The sequence below is a fragment of the Pelobates fuscus genome, chromosome 6 (assembly GCF_036172605.1).
Source record: "Pelobates fuscus isolate aPelFus1 chromosome 6, aPelFus1.pri, whole genome shotgun sequence".
Classification (NCBI taxonomy): Eukaryota; Metazoa; Chordata; class Amphibia; order Anura; family Pelobatidae; genus Pelobates; species Pelobates fuscus.
Window position 1 is genome coordinate 284,099,337 of NC_086322.1, and position 23,469 is coordinate 284,122,805.

Genomic DNA, 23,469 nt, shown 5'->3' on the forward strand with positions numbered 1-23,469 from the left:
ACCAGTTTACAGAGGTAGAAAAGTGGATCGCAAAAAACAAACTGTTCCTGAACACTGACAAAACTGTCACAATGATCTTTGGAACAGTACCTAAATTACACAAATTACACAATTCTCACCTATCCATCAAAACAATTTCAAATGGCACACTGACCGCAGTCCACTCTTTCAAATACTTGGGTATGATGTTAGACCCCAATCTATCTTTTGGCCTGCACATAGAAAACCTTGCATCTAAACTTTATCCAAAACTAGGTGCCCTGTACAGAAACAAATCCTGCCTAAGCCCTTCAGTAAAGGAAAAGATTGTACAGCAAATGCTGATGCCAATCATTGATTATGGGGATGTAGTATATGCATCTGCATCGCAATCCCACATTAATAAACTCAACACATTGTATAACTCGTTCTGCCGATTTGTGCTACAATGTAATTACAGGACCCACCATTGTGACATGCTAAAAGAACTAAACTGGCTGTCGCTGGAATCCAGACGCACCCTTCATCTTTCCAGCCTTGTGTTTAAGAGCTTTTCTGGAAAACTCCCACCCTACCTGAACGCAATGCTTTCCCCAGCTGTTCCCACTTCCTACAACCTCCGATCCAGTACCAACACTTTACTTAGTCTACCTCAATATAAAAAGAAAGCAGCCCGATCCTCCTCCTCCTACAGAGCACTGCATTTGTGGAACGACCTCCCGCACAAATTAAAATCTTCCCTAAGCTTAAAGTCCTTTAAGAGATCCCTCTCTACATACCTCAAAACAGAATGTACCTGTCATGGTTGATTATATATTTCCTACCTGTTCTATGTTAAATGTTGTATATTTTGTATTTTATTGTACACTAACTAACAATGCAATGATTTGTGGACCCAGGACATACTTGAAAACGAGAGAAATGTATCTTTCCTGGTAAAATATTTTATAAATAAAATAATAAAATAAATAATAAGATAATGCCCCTTTTCGACAGTGTTGTGTGGCTCCTGGAGACCTTGAGGATAGCCACTCGCTCGGGAGGTATGCTGCGGACACTGTGACACCCTTGTCTGCTGCAGGAGGAACTGCAATATTTGAGTATAGCGGTCAAGGGGTGCTATGTGCTACTGACTGGTAACATAAAAACAAACCACTTCCCGACTAACTCAGCACAGATGACTGGTACCCAGTTAGTCGACTGCATGCGGGAGGAGCGGGGGAGGGACTGTTACAGATACCTTAATTTCTGGGACTCGTAGTGAAACATGGAACTTTGAGGCAGCCTACTGCTCACAAACTATGGACCCTGCCCTGAAGCCTTTAAATTACCCAGATGGTTATTCTCACTGTGGGGATGGACGGCCCCTGATTTTTTTCCTGCCCTCCAGCTGGAGCTGAATGAACTCTTGGGATCGCCTGAATCCATTCTCGCACCAAGTGCCTGACCGGGAGATACCCAAAATCGCTACTGAACTACTGGATCGGAACTGTGCCATGATCTGGTGAATCTTTGATCAGGAGTCGCACGGTCCTCCAACCACCAATAAAGGTGATATTTGGAGAGGATGTTGGGGAGGTGATAAGTATCCAGGAATAACTAGGACATGAGGGCACTCCTCTCCCCAGGACCCCAAACCAGGACTAACCAGCCACACGCCTGGAATTCTGAGCTGGATCTCTATACTCTGCACTTACAAGTATACGAATGGCATATCATTTGCAGGAAGTAATGGAGAGGACAATGACTTTTGAGGTATCACAGCTTTTATATGAAAACACACCATGATGGCCCCTATTACTTCTAAGGAGGCCCCAGAGTTAGTTTATGAAATGTAAGGCAAAACTGCAAGACACAGATATTACAGACTAACCACAGATACATAAAAGTCAAACATAACATGGAAACTAACAAAAATAAAATAACTATAGAGACATTTCTTCCCCTTTGTGCCAATGTTTGTTTTTCCCCCCAATGAAACTTTTATTAAGGGGATTCTTTAGCACCATTCTGTGAACAACAAAAAGTCAAAGTCCCAGATGCGAGTGAGATGCTGACAATGAGCAAATTGACCTTTCAGCCGATGTAGGAGTGCTTGGATATTTTGGCAGGACAGTCCTGATTTCAGGGTCCACTCCTACCATCCCAGGTTTTCTCCCTGGTGCTTTCCCAGAGAGCTATCCCCAGGAAGCACTACATGCTCTCACATTACGATCATGCAGAGAACGTAACAGCACTCTCTGCTATGGTCTGCCCTACATGGGGGTGACCTGTGTGAATGGCACTTGGTCGGACGGGCCTGCTCCGTTTCCACTCCCTTTGGTTGGCACCAGTGATGCGGTTCACGTTATTTGCCCACCCTTCTTTACCCCATGATTACGGCACTTGGAGTGGACAATGCCCAACGCCATCCATGTTTTTTTTATAGTGTTCTCTGAATTAAGTTTGGCTATTATCTCAAACGTTTGGCAATTCTAAAACAATTTGGAAGACCCACAAAAGTTTTAGAGTTTCCTTCTCCTACTGTAAAATTCTAACTGCACTTCCATGTAAACAAAGACAAACTGATATGTTAACAAGAAAAGTGTCAATAAAGGTAAATTCTCCATAAACCAGTGGGAATTCTTCTAATCCCTCCCCCATAATGCATTCCCAATAACCCTGGGGTCCTCTAACAATCACTCATCACTGGATACAGAATTCTGATTTTTTTTTTTTTGTTAAATGCCTCTCAAAAAAAAGTGGTGCATATGGCAGCATGTAACAGACTGGATGTTTTTACATAGTTTAATAGAAATGTTAACTTATGATTACTTGAATAAACCCTGAATGAAGTCACACGTATTAAAAGTACGAATATACACTGGTAAACAAAAGGCACTAGAGTTGCTTCCTAGCATACTGTGCAGCACTGGCGATCAGCGCCTCCTCCATAGGAAATGCCATTTGGCACAGCGCAGCGGATTGCCGCATATGTACAATAGCTTCCCAGTGCCGCTCTTTTTTTTTTATGTGAAAGCATTGGATTGGCTGAGATCATCAAGATTGATGATGTCAGCTATGAATGGGACCAGTGGTAACAAGACTGGCGCAGAGTGAGAAAAATGTGAGTATGTTCACTTTTCCCATGAAAAGTGAGTGGGGGCTGCCGGGACGGTCATCTAAATAGTTAAACAATTTAATGTCAGGAATACATTTGTATTCCTGACATTAGTGATGTTACTTCGAATGAAAATTGCAGGGAATACAAGTGAATTTCAAATTTAAGATCAAAACCACCAAACTACAATTAGAATAAACTTGGAGAATAATACATTTTCTAATCTGGCTATTTTGACATTTGTAGATTCACTCAAATTCTCACCTTAGCGAATAACCCTTTCAGACTCACCTCCACACACAACACTCTCATACTCAGCCAACACTCACCCTCCCAACAAACACATACTCAGACACCACACATACGACACTCGGCCTCCCCCTTTCACAGAACAGAGCCCAGGGCTCTCCTTAATGGATTTGCTTCCTGTAACATCTCAAATCTAATTACTACGGGGCAACACTTTTGGGGGGCTGCCCATCTTTACACCGAATGACGTGTCCACGAATGCCTGGGAGTTTTGGCAAAACTTAAATGGAATGTGTGAGAAAATAAGCCTCACTTAGTAAATAACTCCCATTTTAGCAGCTAGGGTCTAATGGGTTTCATCTGTGACTCTTTGTAAATCTTTCTATTGGGGACAAAAATAAATTTTAAGGTTATTCATTAATCTCTTAACTGAACTCTGGATTGCAAAATTCAACAAAGACAGACAAACTGTGACTAAGTTGGAGAATATTTCTAAATTAACCGTTTTAGACGGCATTTTACAGTTTGGATTTCAGTTAGTTACAGTATGGGTTTTAGTGAATAATTTGTTAAATGTGACATATCGGGAATGGTCAGTCTATGTCATATGCTAGGCTAATATTGCGAAATTAAATAAATAGCGAACGTGAAGAATTTTTCTAATTAGGCTATTTTACTAAAATTTAAATTTCACTTTAGGGTTTATACGTGAAATATCAAATTGTAATCGAACTGTAATATTTAGGCAAAACCTGTGTTGGGGAATTCTCCTTCCCCCCCCCCCCTAATCCGCTATTTGCGAAATTCAGTTTTCATTGAAATCTCATTTGACATTGCATTCCTGACAATCACATGTTCGTAATTAACCTTGGGTGTGTGTAACAGAATGTACGCTAGTCGATTTTAGAATCAGCATTTCTTTAACAAGCGATATCCTTTTGTTATTGTTTTGCCATGCTAACAGAAAAGCACGCAGTTAACTGCATATTAAATTTTATTTGAAAAACACACCATGCGCAATGAGCAATGTGGGAAATAGCTGGAATAATTCTGCAAGTCAGATAGGATTCCAGTTTGGCTATTTCAGCCTGAAATTGTAAAATTCACTGTGACTTCCTGGCAATTCACACATTACAAAAAAAACAAACAAACAAACAAAAAACACAAAATTTTGTATATATATATATATATATATATATATATATATACACACACAGAGTCTATCAGCATCTTCTTGTGAGTTAGAGAGATGATATTCATACATAGTTACAGATAGGGGAGACAAAAGTGCAATTTTAAAAGCCCTCTGTAACTAAGTACAGGTGACCATGACTACTTTAATAACAATCCTACTGGTATTAAGGCATCTTCATAATCAGATGTACTTGTCTCGGTTCATTAGCACACAAGGAAGAAACCTCTGGTTTGCAGGTTCAAATCCTGGCATGGTTAATGAAGCTTAAAATAAAAAACACACTTTGTGCCATTGAGTTTAAAAAGATATATTATAACACAAAAAGAAGAACTCTCAATGTAATCTTCCTGTTAACAAAAAAAAAACAACAACTACTGATGTTTATCACATAAACCTATTTCAAAAGTCAATAGTCAGTCCATCTCATTAAATGAATAAGCCATAAACAGTTTAATGGTCTTTGGGAGTCTCTTATCTGAAAATAGCCATTTATTTTCACTACCTGCAAACGGTAAACATGCTAAACTTTCCCTTAGTAAATATTGCCCCTGGGTACCTACCACTGTGATGAGTCTTCTCACACCCATTCTCAATAATACCCCAGGATTTCTCCCCTCCTGGTTCCCTCTGTAGAGGCTTCCCCACATGGACTTTGAGAGTTGACGTGAAGCTCATTGCATGGGTCTCTGGTTTCTGAATACAAGCAGTAACAAAAGGGGGAGGGAGGGTGTTACTTAGTGTCTTGCTAAATCTCACTGGGGAGTTTACACACCAGTTGTCTGCATCCTATACCCACAGGAGCTTGTTATCGTTACACAGCTTTTTGAGCTAATTACTAGGAAGGGATGTTAAAGGGTTAAACTTCAGCAGACTCAGTCAATTGCTGTGTTCCCTGAGGCCAGCTGCCTTGCCATTATACATGTTTTGAAAGTATTGGGTCACACAGACAGGGTTATTCACTAAGGTGAAAATTCAAAAGTGAATTTCAAATTTAAGGGCAGAAAAGGTAAACTGGAAGCGTAGCTGATTTTGAGAATTTTTCCAGTTAGTCTATTTTGTCCTTAAAGGGACACTCCAGGCACCCAGACCACTTCTGCTCATTGGAGTGGTCTGGGTGCCATCTCCCACTACTCCTAACCCTGCAACTGTAATTATTGCAGTTTTTTTATAAACTGCAATAATTACCTTGCAGGGTTAACTCCACCTCTAGTGGCTGTCTATTAGACAGGGAACTGTGTGAGGACCTCCAGCGTCGCTCATTTCCCCATAGGAAAGCATTGAAAATCCTTTTCAATGCTTTCCTATGGGGAGCGCTAATGCGCATGCGCGGCATTGCCGGTGGGCGGGATCAGTCTCCTGGGAGGAGCGGCGCGGAGGAGGAGACAGCGACGAGGGACATCGCCGCTGCCTCAGGTAAGTGACTGGGGATTGGTGGGTGGGAGGGAGAGGGATCCTCCAGTGCCAGGAAAACAGATCGTTTTCCTGGCACTGGAGATCCCCTTTAAATTCGACATTCACTTTGAATTCTCATTTTAGTGGATAACCCTGAGAGTGTCTTATAAACCTAAATTTTCTATATCTTTTCCGTAGAGGTCCCTACGTAATTAATTAACCTTACAAATAATGAATTAACTTAATATGCAATCTATCAAGCATGTGTTCATAACAAATAAATTGTTAGCAGCAACCTTATGTGGCGCAAAGACCCAATAAAGCACCCTCTATTTCAGGGCCGCCCAAAAGGTGCAAATAAGGTGCCCTATGCCTTAAAATACTGGCATTATTATTGTCATTGCCATTTATATGCCGCCAACAGATTCCGTATCGCTTTACAATATTAGAAGGGGGAGGGAATTTAACTATAAATATTACAATTACAAGAAAACATACAGGAATGATAGGTTGAAGAGCACCCTGCTCAAACGAGTTTACAGTCTATAGGAGGTAATGTATTGAATAAAAACTAATATATAATAGACATGTGCAATTTGTTTCGCTCCAAATGTACATTCATACGAATTTCATGCCGTTCGGACATTCTGATGCTTACAAATGTCCGAAGTGCCGAAGCGCCGAAGTGATTCGGATTTCTGAAAAGTAGCAAAACGAAAGAGGGAGGGAAAATTACGTGAATGATGACAGGAATCTTGACCAATAAGCTAATTCCTTTTGCTCGCCCAATCCGGTTTGACTATTCCCTGTCCAATGAAATTAGCTCATTTTTGTGATTGATGTTAAAAAAGTGTGAAGGAATGTGTATACATATAAAAATATTTAGTTGATAAACCCCTATGTGCAAATACAAGCAAAGGTGAAACAATATAAAGTGAAATTTATTTATTTATAACAGTCTACATCAGAATCAAATATTAACTGATGTTTTGTGAAGTAAACATAATTATTCCCCTTCTTCCATGAGGCATAGCATTTGTCTTGCCTATTCTCTACCAGTAACTTATCAGGAGTGTATTCAATAAATAGTGAATTGTGAAGCACTAATAAAGAAATTTCACATTTTAAAGGAAACTCGTATTAAAAAATACCCCTTCGACAGGATTAATTATTATAGTTTTAATTGTCAGAAATTTAAAGCAGAACTGAAAAGAATACAGTTTGGCATAAAATTAGAAATTTCTTTAAATTTGACCTTTGTTGGTTTCAAATCCATTAGAGCAAAGACTGCTAGACTTTGAGATAACATATTAGTTATGGCACGCCCTAATGTAGCCATAGGTGGGCCGACCTTTTATTTAGTTTATTGTATTTTAATTCATTTAGATCTCATGTAATGCATCCATCTTTCTTACCTCTCCCCCCATGGATCAGTATTGTTACAATCTGTGTTGGGACTCACATGTAATGGACTTGGGACTCACATGTAATGGAGCTTAGACATTATTTCTTGTTAGACATGAGATGTTGGGCTGAGGAACTGAGGAGGTGCTCAGAATGTAGGATCTGAAAAGACTGCTGGCATCCTGGCAAGTTCAAGTGAATCACTTAATTAGTTACATAGCTGAAAAGAGACTTGCATCCATCAAGTTCAGCCTTCCTCACATATGTTTTTGTTGTTGATCCAAAAGAAGGCAAAAAACCTAATCTGAATTGCTTCCAATTTTGCCACAAACTAGGAAAAAAATTCCTTGAGCCCAAAATAGTAGTTAGATCTCTCCTTGGATCAAGCAGCTATTACCCCACTAATTAGAAATTATATCCCTGTATGTTATGTTTTTGTAAGTATTTATCCAATTGCAGTTTAACCCCTTAAGGACACATGACATGTGTGACATGTCATGATTCCCTTTTATTCCAGAAGTTTGGTCCTTAAGGGGTTAAACCTCTGTAGTGACTCTGACAAAACCACCTCTTCAGGCAGAGAATTCCATATCCTTATTGCTCTTACTGTAAAAAAAACCTTTTCTTTGCCTTAGATGAAATCTCCTTTCTTCCAGCCTAAATGTGTGACCTCGTGTCCTATGTATATGGACCTCGTGTCCTATGTCCTATGTATATGGACCTCGTGTCCTATGTCCTGTTTATGAATAGATTTCCAGATAATGGTTTGTACTGGCCCCGAATATATTTGTATAAAGTTATCATATCCCCTCTCAGGCGCCGTTTTTCCAAACTAAACAGATGAAATTTTTTAACCTTTCTTCATAACTAAAGTGCCCCATTCCTTTTATCAATTTTGTAGCTCGTCTCTGGACTTTTTCTAGTGCCATGATACCTTTCTTTAGAACAGGCGCCCAAAATTGCACAGCATATTCAAGGTGTGGTCTTACCAGAGATTTATAAAGAGGCACTTGAAGCGATTGTTACTGCATGTGGCACAGATGACTCCCTGAAATTATGCATGTCAGTCACTACCGGAGCACTGCCCAAAGAAGGAGCTTGACTGAAGGGGAGATCACAAAGCTTATTCATCAGCCATGCCACCCTAATGTCATGCTTAGCATTCCCCAGTCCCTGCCCCTTATTAGGGGGAGAGAGGCAATACATTTTTTTTATAGCAAACTTTTTAACAAACAAGTTTCCCAAAATGTTGAATCCGGTGCCAGTTACCTCTGCACATCTCCATTTTTTTCTCAGTCCATTTTGTGAATGGGGAGCTACTAATTGACCAATCAGCGGAGCCCCTGTACGAGTTTTCTTGACTCAAGAAATGGACAGAAGGAAAAGGAGATGGGCAGCGCTAACTGGTGCCGGATTGAACACTTTGGGCTTAAACCTTTCATTAATGGTTAATCCATTGAGGTAAGCTGGCACCAGGGTCCTGCTGACACCATAAAAACTCCATTGGTTTAAGAAACTTAAAGGGACACTATAGTCACCTGAACAACTACAGCTGCATGAGGTTGTTAAGGTGAGATCTATAGCTCCCTGCAGGCAATCTAAAGTAAACACTGTATTTTCAGAGAAAATGCAGTGTTTTCAGAGAAAATACAGTGTTTACATTGATTGATAGGAATACCTCCAGTGGCCATCACTCAGACGGCCACCAGAGGGACTTCCTATCATGTATGGCCCTAAAAAGGCCATGTACACGTCAGACGTATTAAAATACGTCTGACGTGTGCAGGAGAGAGAAGGCACTGTGTGCGCGCCTTCTCTCTCCTGCCTGTCAGCAGAGGAGAGGAGGCGGGCAAAGATTGCAAGCTGAGCTGTCAGTCAGCTCGCAGCCGCGCGCATGCACGGTAGTGAGCACAGGACTTCATAGGGCGGCATGAATGCCGCCCTATGAAGTATGTGCGCATGTGCGGCGAAGCCGCGCATTACCACAAGGGAGCACAAGGGAGCAAATGGAAGCAAATGGAAGCGTCTAATTGCTCCCTGCTATGGGGCGCAGCTTCACGAGACTCCCGGCGCTGGAACAAGGTGAGTAAAAAGGGCTGCCTGGAGTGTCCCTTTAAATATTTTCTCAAACTGTTTTTTGTTAATAGGGAGCTACTTATTGACTTAGAGCCATGACAGCCATTGGATGGAAATCATCTCGCAGATAGGCCTCTCACTAATATAAGTGTACCTTGAGTGGGACCCCTCTCTCAGTGGAATGCGCATGATGGTGCTGCAGAGATATCTTCTTTTTTACCATCTTCTTGCAATTATAGTACCTGTAAATAGAGCATTATTATTTATTGGGTGGCCGTTGCCCTCCTGCACTCTCCTCAGAGGATGGCCTCTTACATCCTAGCTGGTGCCTGTTCTTTCTTTATTCCTTGAGGAGATGAGTCATTCCCTCCTGGATAGCTCATCCCTATTTTTCATCCATTTTCCCAGGTCCTATATGATGGAGTGATGGAGAAGACTTTAACGTCACTGTCAACCACAATATGGTTGTGCAAAGCAAATGCAGTGGCAAATGCAAAACACAACTATGCCATCATTTTACAAACTGTAGGTAATATTACCAAAACAACCTTTCTTGCTGATGCAAAAATAAAAGTATGTGGTCTTACCCATGAACCCTTTTCTACAGATGGTGGTTGAAGTCAGTAAGACTCTTCCGGCTATAGACAGACTATAGAGCCTATAAAGTAGGCACCTGTCTACAGGCGCATGTCCTGTCGTGAGGCTATTTTAAGCACTTATAATGTGCTTGTGTAACTCTATGGCTGCAATGAGAATTACATTTCCTTGAATGCTTTCAATCAATATATACTGATAGGGCACAAATCTGTGGGAAGATTGCTATATTGATACCCACACAATAAGAAGAGAAAAACATCCTCTCGCATTGATGATGCATTTGGGTCCCAACATTAATTTCATACAATTGAGGAGGAAGAAAGAAAGAACAAGTTCATACTGCTCAGTTATAGACTCACTGATTGCAGATTTTGACCAGCAATTTGATCAGAAGACCTGTCGACTTGTTACTGTAATGGGAAAACATTGGTTTGATACATTTGAAAGGATGATATGTAAACCATTAGTAAAACATTTAAATTGTCCTTGGATGAGTTGGAAGGTGAAATTGGATTGCGATGGTGTCATGAAGTCCTTTTTCAAAAGGTAGCACCACAAACACCAGCAAAGAGTGGTTTGATTGGTTTAAGGAATTGGATTGGTCTTCAATATTCCAGATCTATTAGAAATCTGCTCAGTGATTTGCAGTCTTACCTGTTAGAAGCTTCTCGTGGGAAATAACTTTTTTTCAAAACAATCACATGTAAAAACTAGAGCCTTGACTCACTACCCATGATTTTGTAAATTGAATGAGAATTGGCTTCCTCGGTTAGTTACAATGAGTGCGTTGAGGAATTTAAGTCAGTGAGAGGCGTCTCTCTGGAGGCGTCTCTCTTCATTCTTTAATGAAGATGAGGTCATATTTTAAACTTTAATAACTGCTGTAGTTCTGAGTTATCTGTTTAAAGATCACAAATATAAAAAAATGTTTTATGTAACCCTTCTTGCATTGAGTATAAAATAATTATATTGTGTATGCGAGATTGACAGACTTCCTCGAATCAAACTCTCTGCTTGACCCGTTTCAGTCTGGCTTACGTGCTCGTCACTCTGTTGGAACAGATGTGACCAAAGTATCCAACGATTTAATCGCTGCCATCACTCTATGCTAATTCTCCTTAATCGTTCTGCTGCCTTTGACATGGTTGATCATCAACAGCTTCTTCTCATTCTCCGTAATCTCGGTCTACGGGATACTCCTCTCTCGTGGTGCTCCTCCTACATCTCCCAGCGTTTTTTCAGTGTTTTTGTTTTTCTTTGGCTCTACCTCTTCTCCCTAACCCCTCTCTGTTGGCGTTCCCCAAGGTTCTGTCCTTGGTTCCCTACTGTTCTCTATCTATACTGGCTCCCTTGGTAAACTTATCAGCTCTTTTTGCTTCCATTATCATTAATATGCAGATGACACACAAATCTACCTGTCCTCTCCTGATCTCTCTCTGCCCATCTTGACATCGCGGATGGCTGCTCACTTCCTTAAACTAAACCTGTCCAAAACAGAACTTCTGGTCTTTCCTCCCTCAAGAGTTACTACTCATGTGTCTTTCTCCCTCCTAGTCAACGGCGCCACCGTTACCTCTACCTCACAGGCTCGCTGCCTAGGTGTTCTCTTTGACTCCGACATCTCCTTCCTCATGTCTAGTTGATCACCAAATCCTTCCGCTTTCATCTCAAAAACATAACTCGCATCTGCCCCTATTTAACACCAGACGCATCTGAGGTGCTGGTCCATGCTGTTGTTCTCTCTCGCCTTGACTACTGCAATCCCCATCTCAGTGGTCTTACGTGTTCCCATATTGCACCACGGCAATCTATAATTAATGCAGTGGCGAGGCTCATTTTCCTGTCCGCCCGCACCTCCCATGCCTCCCCCTCTGTAGGTCCCTACATTGGCTTCTAGTTAGATCTAGGGAACAATTTAAGATTCTGGTGCTTGCTTACAAGTCCCTACATTATGCTGATCCAACCTACCTGTTCTCCCTAATACACAAGTATCTCCCATCGAGGCCCCTGCGCTCTGTCCGTACTCCCACATCTGATGCTCGCTTTCAAGACTTCTCCAGGGCTGCACCTTTTCTGTGGAACTCCCGTCCCTTCTCCGTTAGACTTTCACCCAGTCTCCACTCCATCAAAAGATCTTTGAAAACACACTTCTTCAGGAAAGCGTATCAATGAAACTGTTTTCATCCCCCCCCCCCATATCTCCTCTACTGCAACTGCAAAAATAACCTACTAAGTTCTCAGTGAATACATTTCTAGCAACCTATTTAATTATCCCTTCTTATACCCTTTGTGTCACTATACCCCATTCCTTCTAGCATGTAAGCTCATTGAGCAGGGCCCTCAACCCCTCTGTTCCTGTGCATCCACTTGTCTGGCTACAATTACGTGTCTGTCATCCCACCCATTGTACAGCGCTATGGAATTTGCTGGCACTATATAAATAATAAAATAATAATAATATTTTGTGTCAGCAGTTTATATTTGATAAAGGGGAACCTTCAGTTTTCTGGAATTTATACCTGTAATGGTAACCCCAGGGTAGTGGGTCCCTGGCTTGGGATCCAGACAAAGACCGTTACACTGTTCGTCTCTTGCCCATCTGTAGAACCATCAGGAGCTAAAACTACAAACAGCACTACCCGAATAGTAGTATTAGAAATTGCTATAGAGTTACTCAAGAATAGCATTGCATTTCTTTCAAGACCCCACAGCCGTCAGTCAGAGACTTGAGGCGTGGGAAGGAAAAAAAGCTTTATTGGGAAAACTTATGATATTAATACACATATTTGTTCAAACCATAAACACATAACATACATCCCTCAGTCGTCCTCTAGTGATCGCACAGTTTGATAGATTATTGTGAGTATATTGTGCTTTCTGATTGGCACTCCCAGCATCCCCTATAATGTAATTTTGTCTTATGACCACCCGTCAATTTTCTGTAATAACTCAAGTCATCAAGGTGTCGTTTTGATACTTCTCGTTGTGTTGCCAGCTTGGTAGAAGTTTGGTGCATTACGGTCACCAGGAGCGGGAGCAACAAGTGTTATAGTGTTTACTTAAGTTGCCGTGATAACGCTAGCAGCAAAAGGTGGGAGTGTAATGACTACAATAAGACATTGTCCAGGCAGATGGAAAGTACATAGGGATGGGCGCTCTTTGTAGGGAGAGTTAAGGACAAATTCTGGGGAAAAAAACAGAATTGTTAGACACAGCAATACAACAGAGGGGAAACACATTATTCTAGGAGGAAAACTGATAACAGGAAGGGGTTAATAGGTGGTGGACTGCCAAGAAGTGGGCCTGCTGTAACAATACCATTGCATAAAATATTGAAAATCGCCCATAATTTGCATTAACCTTTTTTTTATGAGATTTTTTTTTTCTTTTAAATTGATATTAAAGATTTAGAAAATTAAATCATAAACCAGTTCAGACAAGGCAATGCCAGCGCAAACATTACAAATAAACAGAAGTATTAGAAAAATGATTGTTTCATTTCTCCTCTCCTCCCTATGCTAACACACAAAGCTTATAAATAAGCTCGGATGGAGGTTGCTAAGATGGAGGTACGCTTTGCAGGATAAATAAATGTTTATACAGTTAATGTTATTTTTCCAAATACCGAGACCTGACATCCCCTCACTAAGCAAAGTTGTTCAGTTTGAAACTGTGTTTAGTTTTTTTAATTTCTTTAGTTTGGGGTTTTTCAGCAGAAATGCCCTGCAAACGTTTTTTATTTTATTTTTTTAATTCTTTATTTTGTAGTGCAATTAGGATCGAACATTCACATGGTATCATATCAAGGTTAACAGGCAGTATTATTTTAGGCATGATGGTGTAGTTTCGTAACGCTGACCAAAATTGCACAAGTTTTTTTTTTTTTTTTTAAAGTAGTGTTAAAACAATAGGTACAAGTGTGACAACATAGTGTGGGCTCCCTATGTGGGCACTCAAGCAGAGTTTAGCTATCATGTGTAGTGGTACAGTGCCTGTCAAGGGAGTCACCCCTCCACCCGGCGACTATGTGGTGTCAGCTTTGCTACATTCAGGGTAATGGTGCCAGAGAGAATGGTGCCAGAGAGGGCTGGGGGGGGGGGGGGGGGGGGGGAGACAGGGAAGTGTACAAGACTGTTCAGGTATGAGCGGAGTCAGCAAGTGTGTAGTTGTGTATAACCAATAGATTAACTATAAAGGGTTAAATGGAAGGAGAAACAAGAACAAAGTATAACAGATACTTGGTGGTTAGGCAAACGTCCATTATTAAGAAGTTTCGGTGTGTCCATGACAATTAAGTGAGGAGTTCCCATCTGGTCTGGCTACTCGCTTCACGGCACGGCTGCTTCTGCCAGTGATCTGTCAGGCCCGGGAATCCTGAACGCACGGAGGGTGAACTCCGAGATATCTACGGGATCTAGCCTTGACAGGCCTGCCTTCACCGGTGCAGGGTTCTCCAGGAGGTGTAGGGTACGCAGGTATGCCTCCAGTTCTTGTGAGCTCTGGTCTTTCTATGTGGATCCGCCGTAGGTGAAAAGGAGCACTCAGGGGTTCCCCCATTTGTAGGAAATGTCCGCATTGCGGAAGGCTTGCAACAGTTCGCCAGGAGAGTGTACCCTTCGTGATGTCTGGAAATATCTTTATAGTGGCGCCTTCAAAGCTTAGTGGGGTCTTCCCTCAGAGAACAGTTATCAGCGAGGTCTTGTCTTGAAGGGACTGGAAACGGAGGATTAGGTCGGCGGTTGCCAGCGTTGGAGCTTTCGCCGGTTTTGGCAGTCTGAACATCCCATCCAATCGGATATCTTTCACCTGTTTCGGTGGTAGCAGGACCGCAAAGAGGTAACGGATAAAGTGGGGTAAGTCTGTGAGGGCCACAGATTCCGGAACCCCCCTCACTTTGAGATTATATCTCCATCTCTGATCCTCCAGAGCATCCATTCTCTCTGTGGTGGCAAGTTGTTATCTCCGCAGGCCGGCCTCTTTTTGTTCCACTGCGGTGAGCCTGGCTTCGTGGGTGGTGGAGGAGGCTTCAAGCTGGGTGAGCTTGGTCGTGGCACCATCCAGGGCCGTTTTGTAGTAGGCCATATCGGCTGCTATGTTCTTTCGTAGGTCAGCCAGCATACTTTGGAGCAGCACCGCCATGACCAGGTCCCCAGTGGTCGATGGTTTGGGGTTGCGTTCTTTTGGTAGGGTAAATGAGGCTTCCTCTCCCGGTTCAGTAAGTGCTTCCTCCGAGGAGTAGGAAGACAGTTCGTTGCCCAGCGCCATCTTGGCCCATGCGCCCTGTTGGGAGCTCCGCAGCAGATCCCCGATATCTCTGCTTGTGGGGCCTCTGTCGGTTCTGGTTTTTTTTTATTTTCTGCCCATTTTCCCTCTTGTATATTTGGCATTTATTGGTGGCGTTTATGGCCGGGGTTCCACCGGTAAATCACAGTTAATGCCTATTTTTGCAAAAATATTTTTTTTTAAATATCGATGATGTCACTCAGCTTGGTTCTCATTGGCTCCCCTTACCAGGGCCGCCATCAGGGGGTGACAACCCGATGGGCCCTATATCTTCAGGGGCCCGGTCAGCGCTGCGGCCGGGTAATTGCGCGACCGGGCCCCTTTAAAAAAAAAAATTGCGGCTACACCGCAAGGGCTGCTGGGAGGAAGTGACGGCCGGTCTCTTCCTCCCAGCTTACTGCGCGCGGGAGGAGACCGGAGGGAGAGCAGAGGAGAGGCATCCGCTCACTCCCATTATCCCCAGCCACCCTCCTGCAACTTAAAGGTAAGAGGAGGGTGGCTGATAAATGAGTTTTGTGTGTGTGTGTATGTATGACAGTGTGTCAGTCAGTGCCTGTCAGTCAGTCTGTGTGTGTGTGCCTGTCAGTCAGTCTGTCTGTGTGTGCCTGTCAGTCAGTCTGTGTGTGCCTGTCAGTCAGTCAGTCTGTGTGTGCCTGTCAGTCTGTCTGTGTGTGCCTGTCAGTCAGTCAGTCTGTGTGTGCCTGTCAGTCAGTCAGTCTGTGTGTGCCTGTCAGTCAGTCTGTGTGTGCCTGTCAGTCAGTCTGTCTGTGTGTGCCTGTCAGTCAGTCAGTCTGTGTGTGCCTGTCAGTCAGTCTGTGTGTGCCTGTCAGTCAGTCTGTCTGTGTGTGCCAGTCAGTCTGTCTGTGTGTGCCTGTCAGTCAGTCAGTCTGTGTGTGCCTGTCAGTCAGTCAGTCTGTGTGTGCCTGTCAGTCAGTCAGTCTGTGTGTGCCTGTCAGTCAGTCAGTCTGTGTGTGCCTGTCAGTCAGTCTGTGTGTGCCTGTCAGTCAGTCAGTGTGTGCCTGTCAGTCAGTCAGTGTGTGCCTGTCAGTCAGTCTGTGTGTGCCTGTCAGTCAGTCTGAGTGTGTCAGTATGCCTGTCTGTGTGTATGTGTCAGTATGTCTGTCTGTGTGTGTGTGTCAGTATGTCTGTGTGTGTGTGTCAGTATGTCTGTGTGTGTGTGTGTCAGTATGTCTGTGTGTGTGTCAGTATGTCTGTGTGTGTGTGTGTCAGTATGTCTCTGTGTGTATGTCTGTATATATCTGTCAGTATGCATGTATGTCTGTGTGTGTGTCAGTATGTCTGAGTGTGTATGTCAGTATGTCTGTATGTATCTGTGTATGTATATATCTATCTGTGTGTGTGTGTGTGTGTGTATGTCTGTATATCAGTATGTATGTATGTCTGTTTGTATATCTGTATGTTAGTTTGTATGTATGTCTGTTTGTCAGTATGTATGTACGTCGGTGTGTGTGTGTGTGTGTATCTGTGTCTATATGTGTGTGTGTCTGTTAGTATGTGTGTGTGTTTCTGTGTCTGTGTCCTTTTGTGTCTGTGTGTGTGTGTGTGTATTCCTGTGGGCGGGATTTGGAGGCGGGCACACGGGGGCCCAGACCTTGAGCTGTGTTAGGGGCCCCACAATTTGTGATGGCAGCCCTGCCCCTTACAATTAACTGTTAGCTCTGCACACTACTATAGGCTGTGCTTTCTACCAATCAGAAACACCCTTGGGAAAACCAGTGGGCTAGCCTTGCATTTATCTGTTATCTCTGCACACTGCTATTGGTTGTACTTTACACCAATCAGAAACACTCTGGAAAAAAAACAACAAATAAATAAATAGATGACAACATCACTCAGCTTTATGATGTCACCAGCAGTAACCTATATAAGAACCCTTTACCATTTATTCATACGGATTGCTGTTAATCGGTACTGACCAGACTCATTAGCAGGAATGATTATGGATATTATAAAGGGTGATATGCCAAATGTTGGCATGCAAATATATAAAATTCCTCTGGACGATTTGGTGATGAAAGTACAAAGAAGAAAAATGCTAAACATTATTGGCAATATGGAGATATGGAGATATTGGCAATATGGCAATAAGATCTGCGTGAGATGGAAAATATACTTGAGGAATCTGAGGAAAAACGTACCGAATGGGAAACGAAAAAGGCAGAGACAATAGGTGTTGAATATTTACCATTAAAGATAGAATGTCTACCAAAAGTTAATAATCAACAACATCCACTAAACCAACCTACCATGGAGCAGGTCATGACAAATCTTAGAAAACATATAAGTGTTTTGGACAAAATGTATAGTAAGACATGTTTGGTAGTTGTCAGTTGTTAGTATAATAAATTAGAATAAAAAAAAGAAATTGTCTTGGTCTTTTTTCGCGAGATTATTTTTTCCCCTTCTTCTAAAGATTGTATTAAAGATTTAGCAAATTATATCATAATGCAGTTGAGATAAGGCAAAGCCAAAGGTTGCAAATAAACAGAAGTAATATAAACATTGATTCATGTCTCCTCTTATAACAATGATTGACAGACAGCTATGATGGAGGTAATGTTTTACAGGATAAAGAGGTGCGGATTTGTACAATTAATCTTACCTTTCAAAATACTGAGACTTGATATTCCTTCATAAGGAAAGGTGTCCATTTAAAACTGTGTTTAATCGTTTAATTTTCTTTATAAAACTATCCTGTGTTCTTTCACATTTAATAAATCGTTGCCTTTTAAAAATAGGACGAAATCCCTGGGTGCACAGCCTAATGACATGGCCGGTGTTTGTAAGGCCTGCTCTTCCAATTACCTGTTGGCCAAGTAAATAGCAGTGAAATTCACACAGTTTTCTGTTAGTCTATGCTGGAAAACCAAATATCAGAAATGACTAAGAATACAGAGATAATGCCAGATATCCAAAATACTGACCTGCATATATATATATATATATAATCCCCTGAAAGTATAAATCATAAAAGTTCATAGAAGATGAACGATGCACGGCATTGAAAATATGAAGAAGCATGTGGGTGATATGAAACAGGTACCTGTGGAATCTGAGGAAAAATTTACTGAGTGAGACAGGATTAAATCAGAGGCAATGAACGTTGAATATTTACTGCTAAAGATGGAATTTGTACAAGAATTACTTATCAACGGCAAGCAAAAGCAACCACCAATGAATCAGTTTATGTCACATGTGAGACAATATACGTGTGATTTGGACAAGATATATTGGTAGAGAAGGACCACAACCACTCAATTGTTGTTAGCTGTTGTCAGTTCTTAATATTATTGTTAGTGCAATAAACTTAAATATTTTATTTTTGCATTTATTCTTGCATTTATTGTATTTATTCTCTGCTATTTTTCTGTCTGTCTGTCTATCTATCTATCTATCTGTCTGTCTGTCTGTCTGTCTATCTACATGTTTGCATATTATTCTGTGGGTTTGTATATCAATGTATGTGTGTGAATGTAAATGTGTATATTCTGTGTGTGTGTGTGTGTGTGCGCGTGTATGTCCAAGTAAGTTGGGAGATGCTTAATAAGACACACAAAAAAAATCCTACAGTTCATGGGGGGCAAAATACATTACAGTTCCGAGTGCCGTATAACCTAGGTACATCCCTGCCACTATATACTGGTTTTACATGAAGACGCGTTCCACTCATTTTGATAGGCAGTAATGGACTGACAGTGTCACTGACTATATCAGCCTGCATTGAAGGAAATCGAGTAAAGAAATGTAAAAGTACATGTTAATTTTCAAACCATTTTGAGTGATTAAAAGAAAAAGCAGAAACACTGTATTTGACGTGTACAGTAGTAATATATGATGAGATTTAGAAATGATATATAGTGAAACCACCTCCCTATTAACTATGCCTATTTGGATGCTGCTCATTTGAAGCCAATCTTTTTGGAATTCTGAACAGGTGAAATTATTCAATTAGTCCTAATTGCCTTTCATACTGTCTTGAAAACACATGATATCATCGTAAATATTTTTATTACTTGCACAACACTGTACCACCAAAAAAGAATAACAAAGCCTCATTATGTATCTTCCAAAATCTACATCCATAATTTAATTAAAAATGAGGACAATATATATATATATATTTTCTTAATCACCTGATTAACTCTTTGGATGCCAATGCCACAAATATCATCAAAATGTTGTAAAATATCGCCAAGTTTTTTGAGAGTTGCCAATGTTATTACTAAGAGTCTAAGACCCAGTTTGTCGACCTCTTGGCATGCATACCTCTCTGTATTCAGAGGTTTTCGATCAGGACGGAGGAGGTGGGAGCAAAGCGTAAGATGTCGGTGATATTATCAATATTATTAATATTTATAAAGAGCGCACAAATTCCGCAGCGCTGTACAATGGTTGGACTTACAGACAAGTATTTGCAACTAGACAAGTTGGACGCCCAGGAACTGATGAGGTTGAGGGCCCTGGTCAAATGAGCTTACATTCTATAGGGAATGGTATCCTGGCACCAGGGGCGGGTACTTGCTCATTAATTTGGTTCCCCCTATGTCACTTATCACTTTCCCATTAGGTCCATGCGCAGTTATACTTGATTCTCCGAATTGTATTATTCAGTAAATGAGTTGTCTTGTCCTTTCACTACTGTTGGACTTGTGTTTGTGTATGAGGTTAGGAGAATTATTGATCACTCCGTCCAGTGGTTGGCTGATGACTATATGATAACACGAACAAAATCCAGGCTTTGGGACGACTTGTGCTGAAATACCTGGTCATCGCAGTCAACATATATCCTAACCATCCCCAGTGCCAACTAAACAAAATAATTTAAAACCTATTTGCCCCCTAATGCCTTCAAATATGTCTTGACGTTGGGTATGTATTAGCAAACATTTCATCTGAAAAAAAAATAAAAAAAAAAAAAATTTTCAATCTTCCATATCTAAAAAACAAAATACAAATCTGTTCACGTATGCTCATCTTTTGTCCTTTCAAAAATACATTTATTGAAAGTAATACAGCCTTAAAGGGAATCTCCAGTGCCAGGAAAACAATCAGTTTTCCTGGCACTGCAGGATTCCTCTCCCTCCCACCCCCCAACCCCCAGTTGCTGAAGTGGTGAAAACCCCTTCAGTGACTTACCTGAGGCAGCGACATGTCCCACGTCGCTGCCTGCTCCTCCCCTGCCGCTCCACCTTCTGCCTACGTCGGCCGGTGGGCGAGACTGATCCCGCCCACCGGCCGAGGAGACCTAATGCGCATGCGCGGCAATGCCGCGCATGCGCATTAGCGCACCCCATAGGAAAGCATTGAACGCGATTTTCAATGCTTTCCTATGGGGAATTGAGCGACGCTGGAGGTCCTCACACAGCGTGAGGACGTCCAGCGACGCTCTAGCACAGAAAACCTGTGCTATAGAGCAGGAAGTTCCCTCTAGTGGCTGTCTAACAGACAGCCACTAGGGGAGGACTTAACCCTGAAAGGTAATTATTGCAGTTTATAAAAAACTGCAATAATTACACTTGCAGGGTTAAAGGTAGTGGGAGTTGGCACCCAGACCACTCCAATGGGCAGAAGTGGTCTGGGTGCCTACAGTGTCCCTTTAAAATACATGATTAAACACCAGAACAACTACAGCTTATTGAATTTGTTCTGGTCAGGTGAATCATTACCTTCAGGCGTTTTGCTGTAAACACTGTCTTTTCAGCCAATCCTAGGTGGAACCATTGTGATTGGACCAGGCTGCCACTTCTGATGATGTCAGCTGACTGCTTGTTTTTCTGAGGCAAACAGCATGCAGAGTTACAGCTTCAGGCTTGAATACAGTAAGATGTTGCTCTATTTATGGAGGCATGAGGGGCCCAGGGGGGCTAGATGGTGGTTTTAACACTATAGGGTCAGGAATACATGTTTGTGTTCCTTACCCTAAAGTGATCCTTTAACTTTAAAGAAAATCAGATGAAAGCTAACGCTAACGCAACTGGCTGGGATGTGTCATCAATAAGAATTGCTCCCTTCATTTCCTATCCATGAGTGGTAAGATATTATGGATGCCCACATATATTCAGGGTTCTGAGTGGGAAATATTTATTATTTCTTTTACTAGGCAAATTCACTTCGAAATCTCACCTTACCTGTAACTGCATCCACCTTCCAGCATTAGGGAGAAGAAGCCTTTAATTCGGGGTGCTGGGGACCATGCACAGGCTTTTATTTGTCTTCAGTTATATATTTTTTAACCATTTGAACACCACATTTTTATGTTCATTTGGGGCAGAATAAAAAGTTTTTAAAAATAGGTCAATTGAAATACAGAATCCAGTTTGAATGCATCGCGGTATTTATATTCGTCGTATGGAATTTGGAAATGTTAGGATTTCATTTTTTCAGACACTAAATTATTCCAAGTATTAGCAAATACTCAGATAAATAGTTTAATATCAGATAAAATTTTAGAATATTAATAAAATATAGCAAGCGATGGAACTGTGTAAATCTCAGCTAAAAGCAGGAAGCGCTCCTCTTTTCACACTAATTGCAAGTTTGTATGTTTTCTAAGAGCCAACGCATCCTGCTGATTCACGAAAAAGACCTTTCATGTTTTTGTCTGGGGGCACAAACAAGGAAATACCATAAAACGGCTAATGATATATGCTTGTTTAAGTGATAACAGAAATGTCCCATTTTCTTTTTCATTTATATATTTCCTCCCCTGGAAACACACACACACAAAAAAAAAGGAATTTTAAGGGCTCCAAAAATATTGTGACAATGTTGACTATGTCCCATTCATTCTTCAACACATAAAGAAATGTTCTCATGAAACCACAAAAAGAGAAAATATAATGTATGTAATGTATACTGTATTACACTTGATTTTGTCTTTTTTTTAAAACTTTTTTTGAGTTTCTGAGAACATACCTTTATATGTAGAGTGCTTACTTTACTTTATCATCTAAAACAGGAGCGTTCCACTCTATGTTGCAGTAGTTTAGGCCATTTTCAATTATACTTTTATTTACACTCAATTTTGGTATGGTATTTTGGGAAGGACCCACACAGGAGTGGTAGCAGCTGTTACGGTTTACATTTATACATTTTAAGCCCTTTTAATCAGGAATCGCCTTTTTGATTATGCCTCATGTTTTGTGATTTTTTTGTTTTTTAGAACAGTATTAAGTCCCTATATTTTGTGAGTCTCATTATATGATTCAGATAAAAGGTGTATCCATGTAGGCCAATTTTCCTTAAATACTCTTTTCATTTAAAGGTGTCGGCGAGGGGGAGAGAGCTCATGGAGAAAGGTCGAAATACTTCACATCTTATTTTATCAACATAGTCATTAAAGGACCACTATAGTGCCAGGAAAACAAACTCTTTTTCCTGGCACTATAGGTTCTTTAGGTTCGCCGCCCACCCTAAGGGTCCCACTCCCGCCAGGCTCAAGAGGAGATAATGGGTTAATCACTTACCTTTATCCAGCGCCGGGTTCCCTCGGCGCTGGGGTCTCTCCTCCCTCTTCTGACGAATGTACATGCCCAGCAAGAGCCGCACGCGCATTCAATCAGTCCATAGGAAAGCATTACTCAATGCTTTCCTATAGACGTCAGCGTCTTCTCCCTGTGAAAATCACAGTGAGAAGCGCGGAAGCTCCTCTAGCGGCTGTCAATGAGACAGCCACTAGAGGCTGGAGTAACCCATATGTAAACATAGCAGTTTCTCTGAAACTGCTGTTTACAGCAGGCAGGGTTAACCCTAGATGGACCTGGCACCCAGACCACTTCATTAAGCTGAAGTGGTCTGGGTGCCTCTAGTGCTCCTTTAATGTCATTTGTAAAACTGTTAGGCATGCTGTAGTGAAGGGAAGAACGTGATTGGTGAATTACATTTTTGAGATGTCCCTGGACAGCAGCCTGCTCATAGCATTGTTGTTTTATATTTATTTTATGTTCTAGCTGTGCTCTATGTTTGAAGCATATTTTAAACATCACATTCTATGATATTGGGTAACGAACTATCAGAAAATTGCCCTGGTTTCCCCTGATTTTGGAAACAACGCTTGGCTCTTTACATTTCTCACGATCTTTCCCCCATCATTCAATAGAACTCCTTTCTGGGTTGAATATACACCATTCTGTATTATGTTGACTTGTGAATGCACACAATTTCAAAGTCAGAT

At 41.4% G+C, this 23,469-nt stretch overlaps 1 protein-coding gene across 1 annotated transcript in view; it reads right to left on the reverse strand.

Annotated features, from left to right (window-relative positions):
• Positions 1-5,248, reverse strand: part of LOC134615002 (myosin light chain kinase, smooth muscle-like) — an 81,427-nt gene extending 76,179 nt beyond the window's left edge. Inside the window, exon 1 of the mRNA XM_063459328.1 lies at positions 5,084-5,248. Coding sequence (XP_063315398.1) covers positions 5,084-5,198 — 115 coding nt within the window. The 5' untranslated portion in view covers positions 5,199-5,248. The remainder of the gene's footprint in view (positions 1-5,083) is intronic.
• Between the last annotated feature and the right edge of the window lie 18,221 nt (positions 5,249-23,469).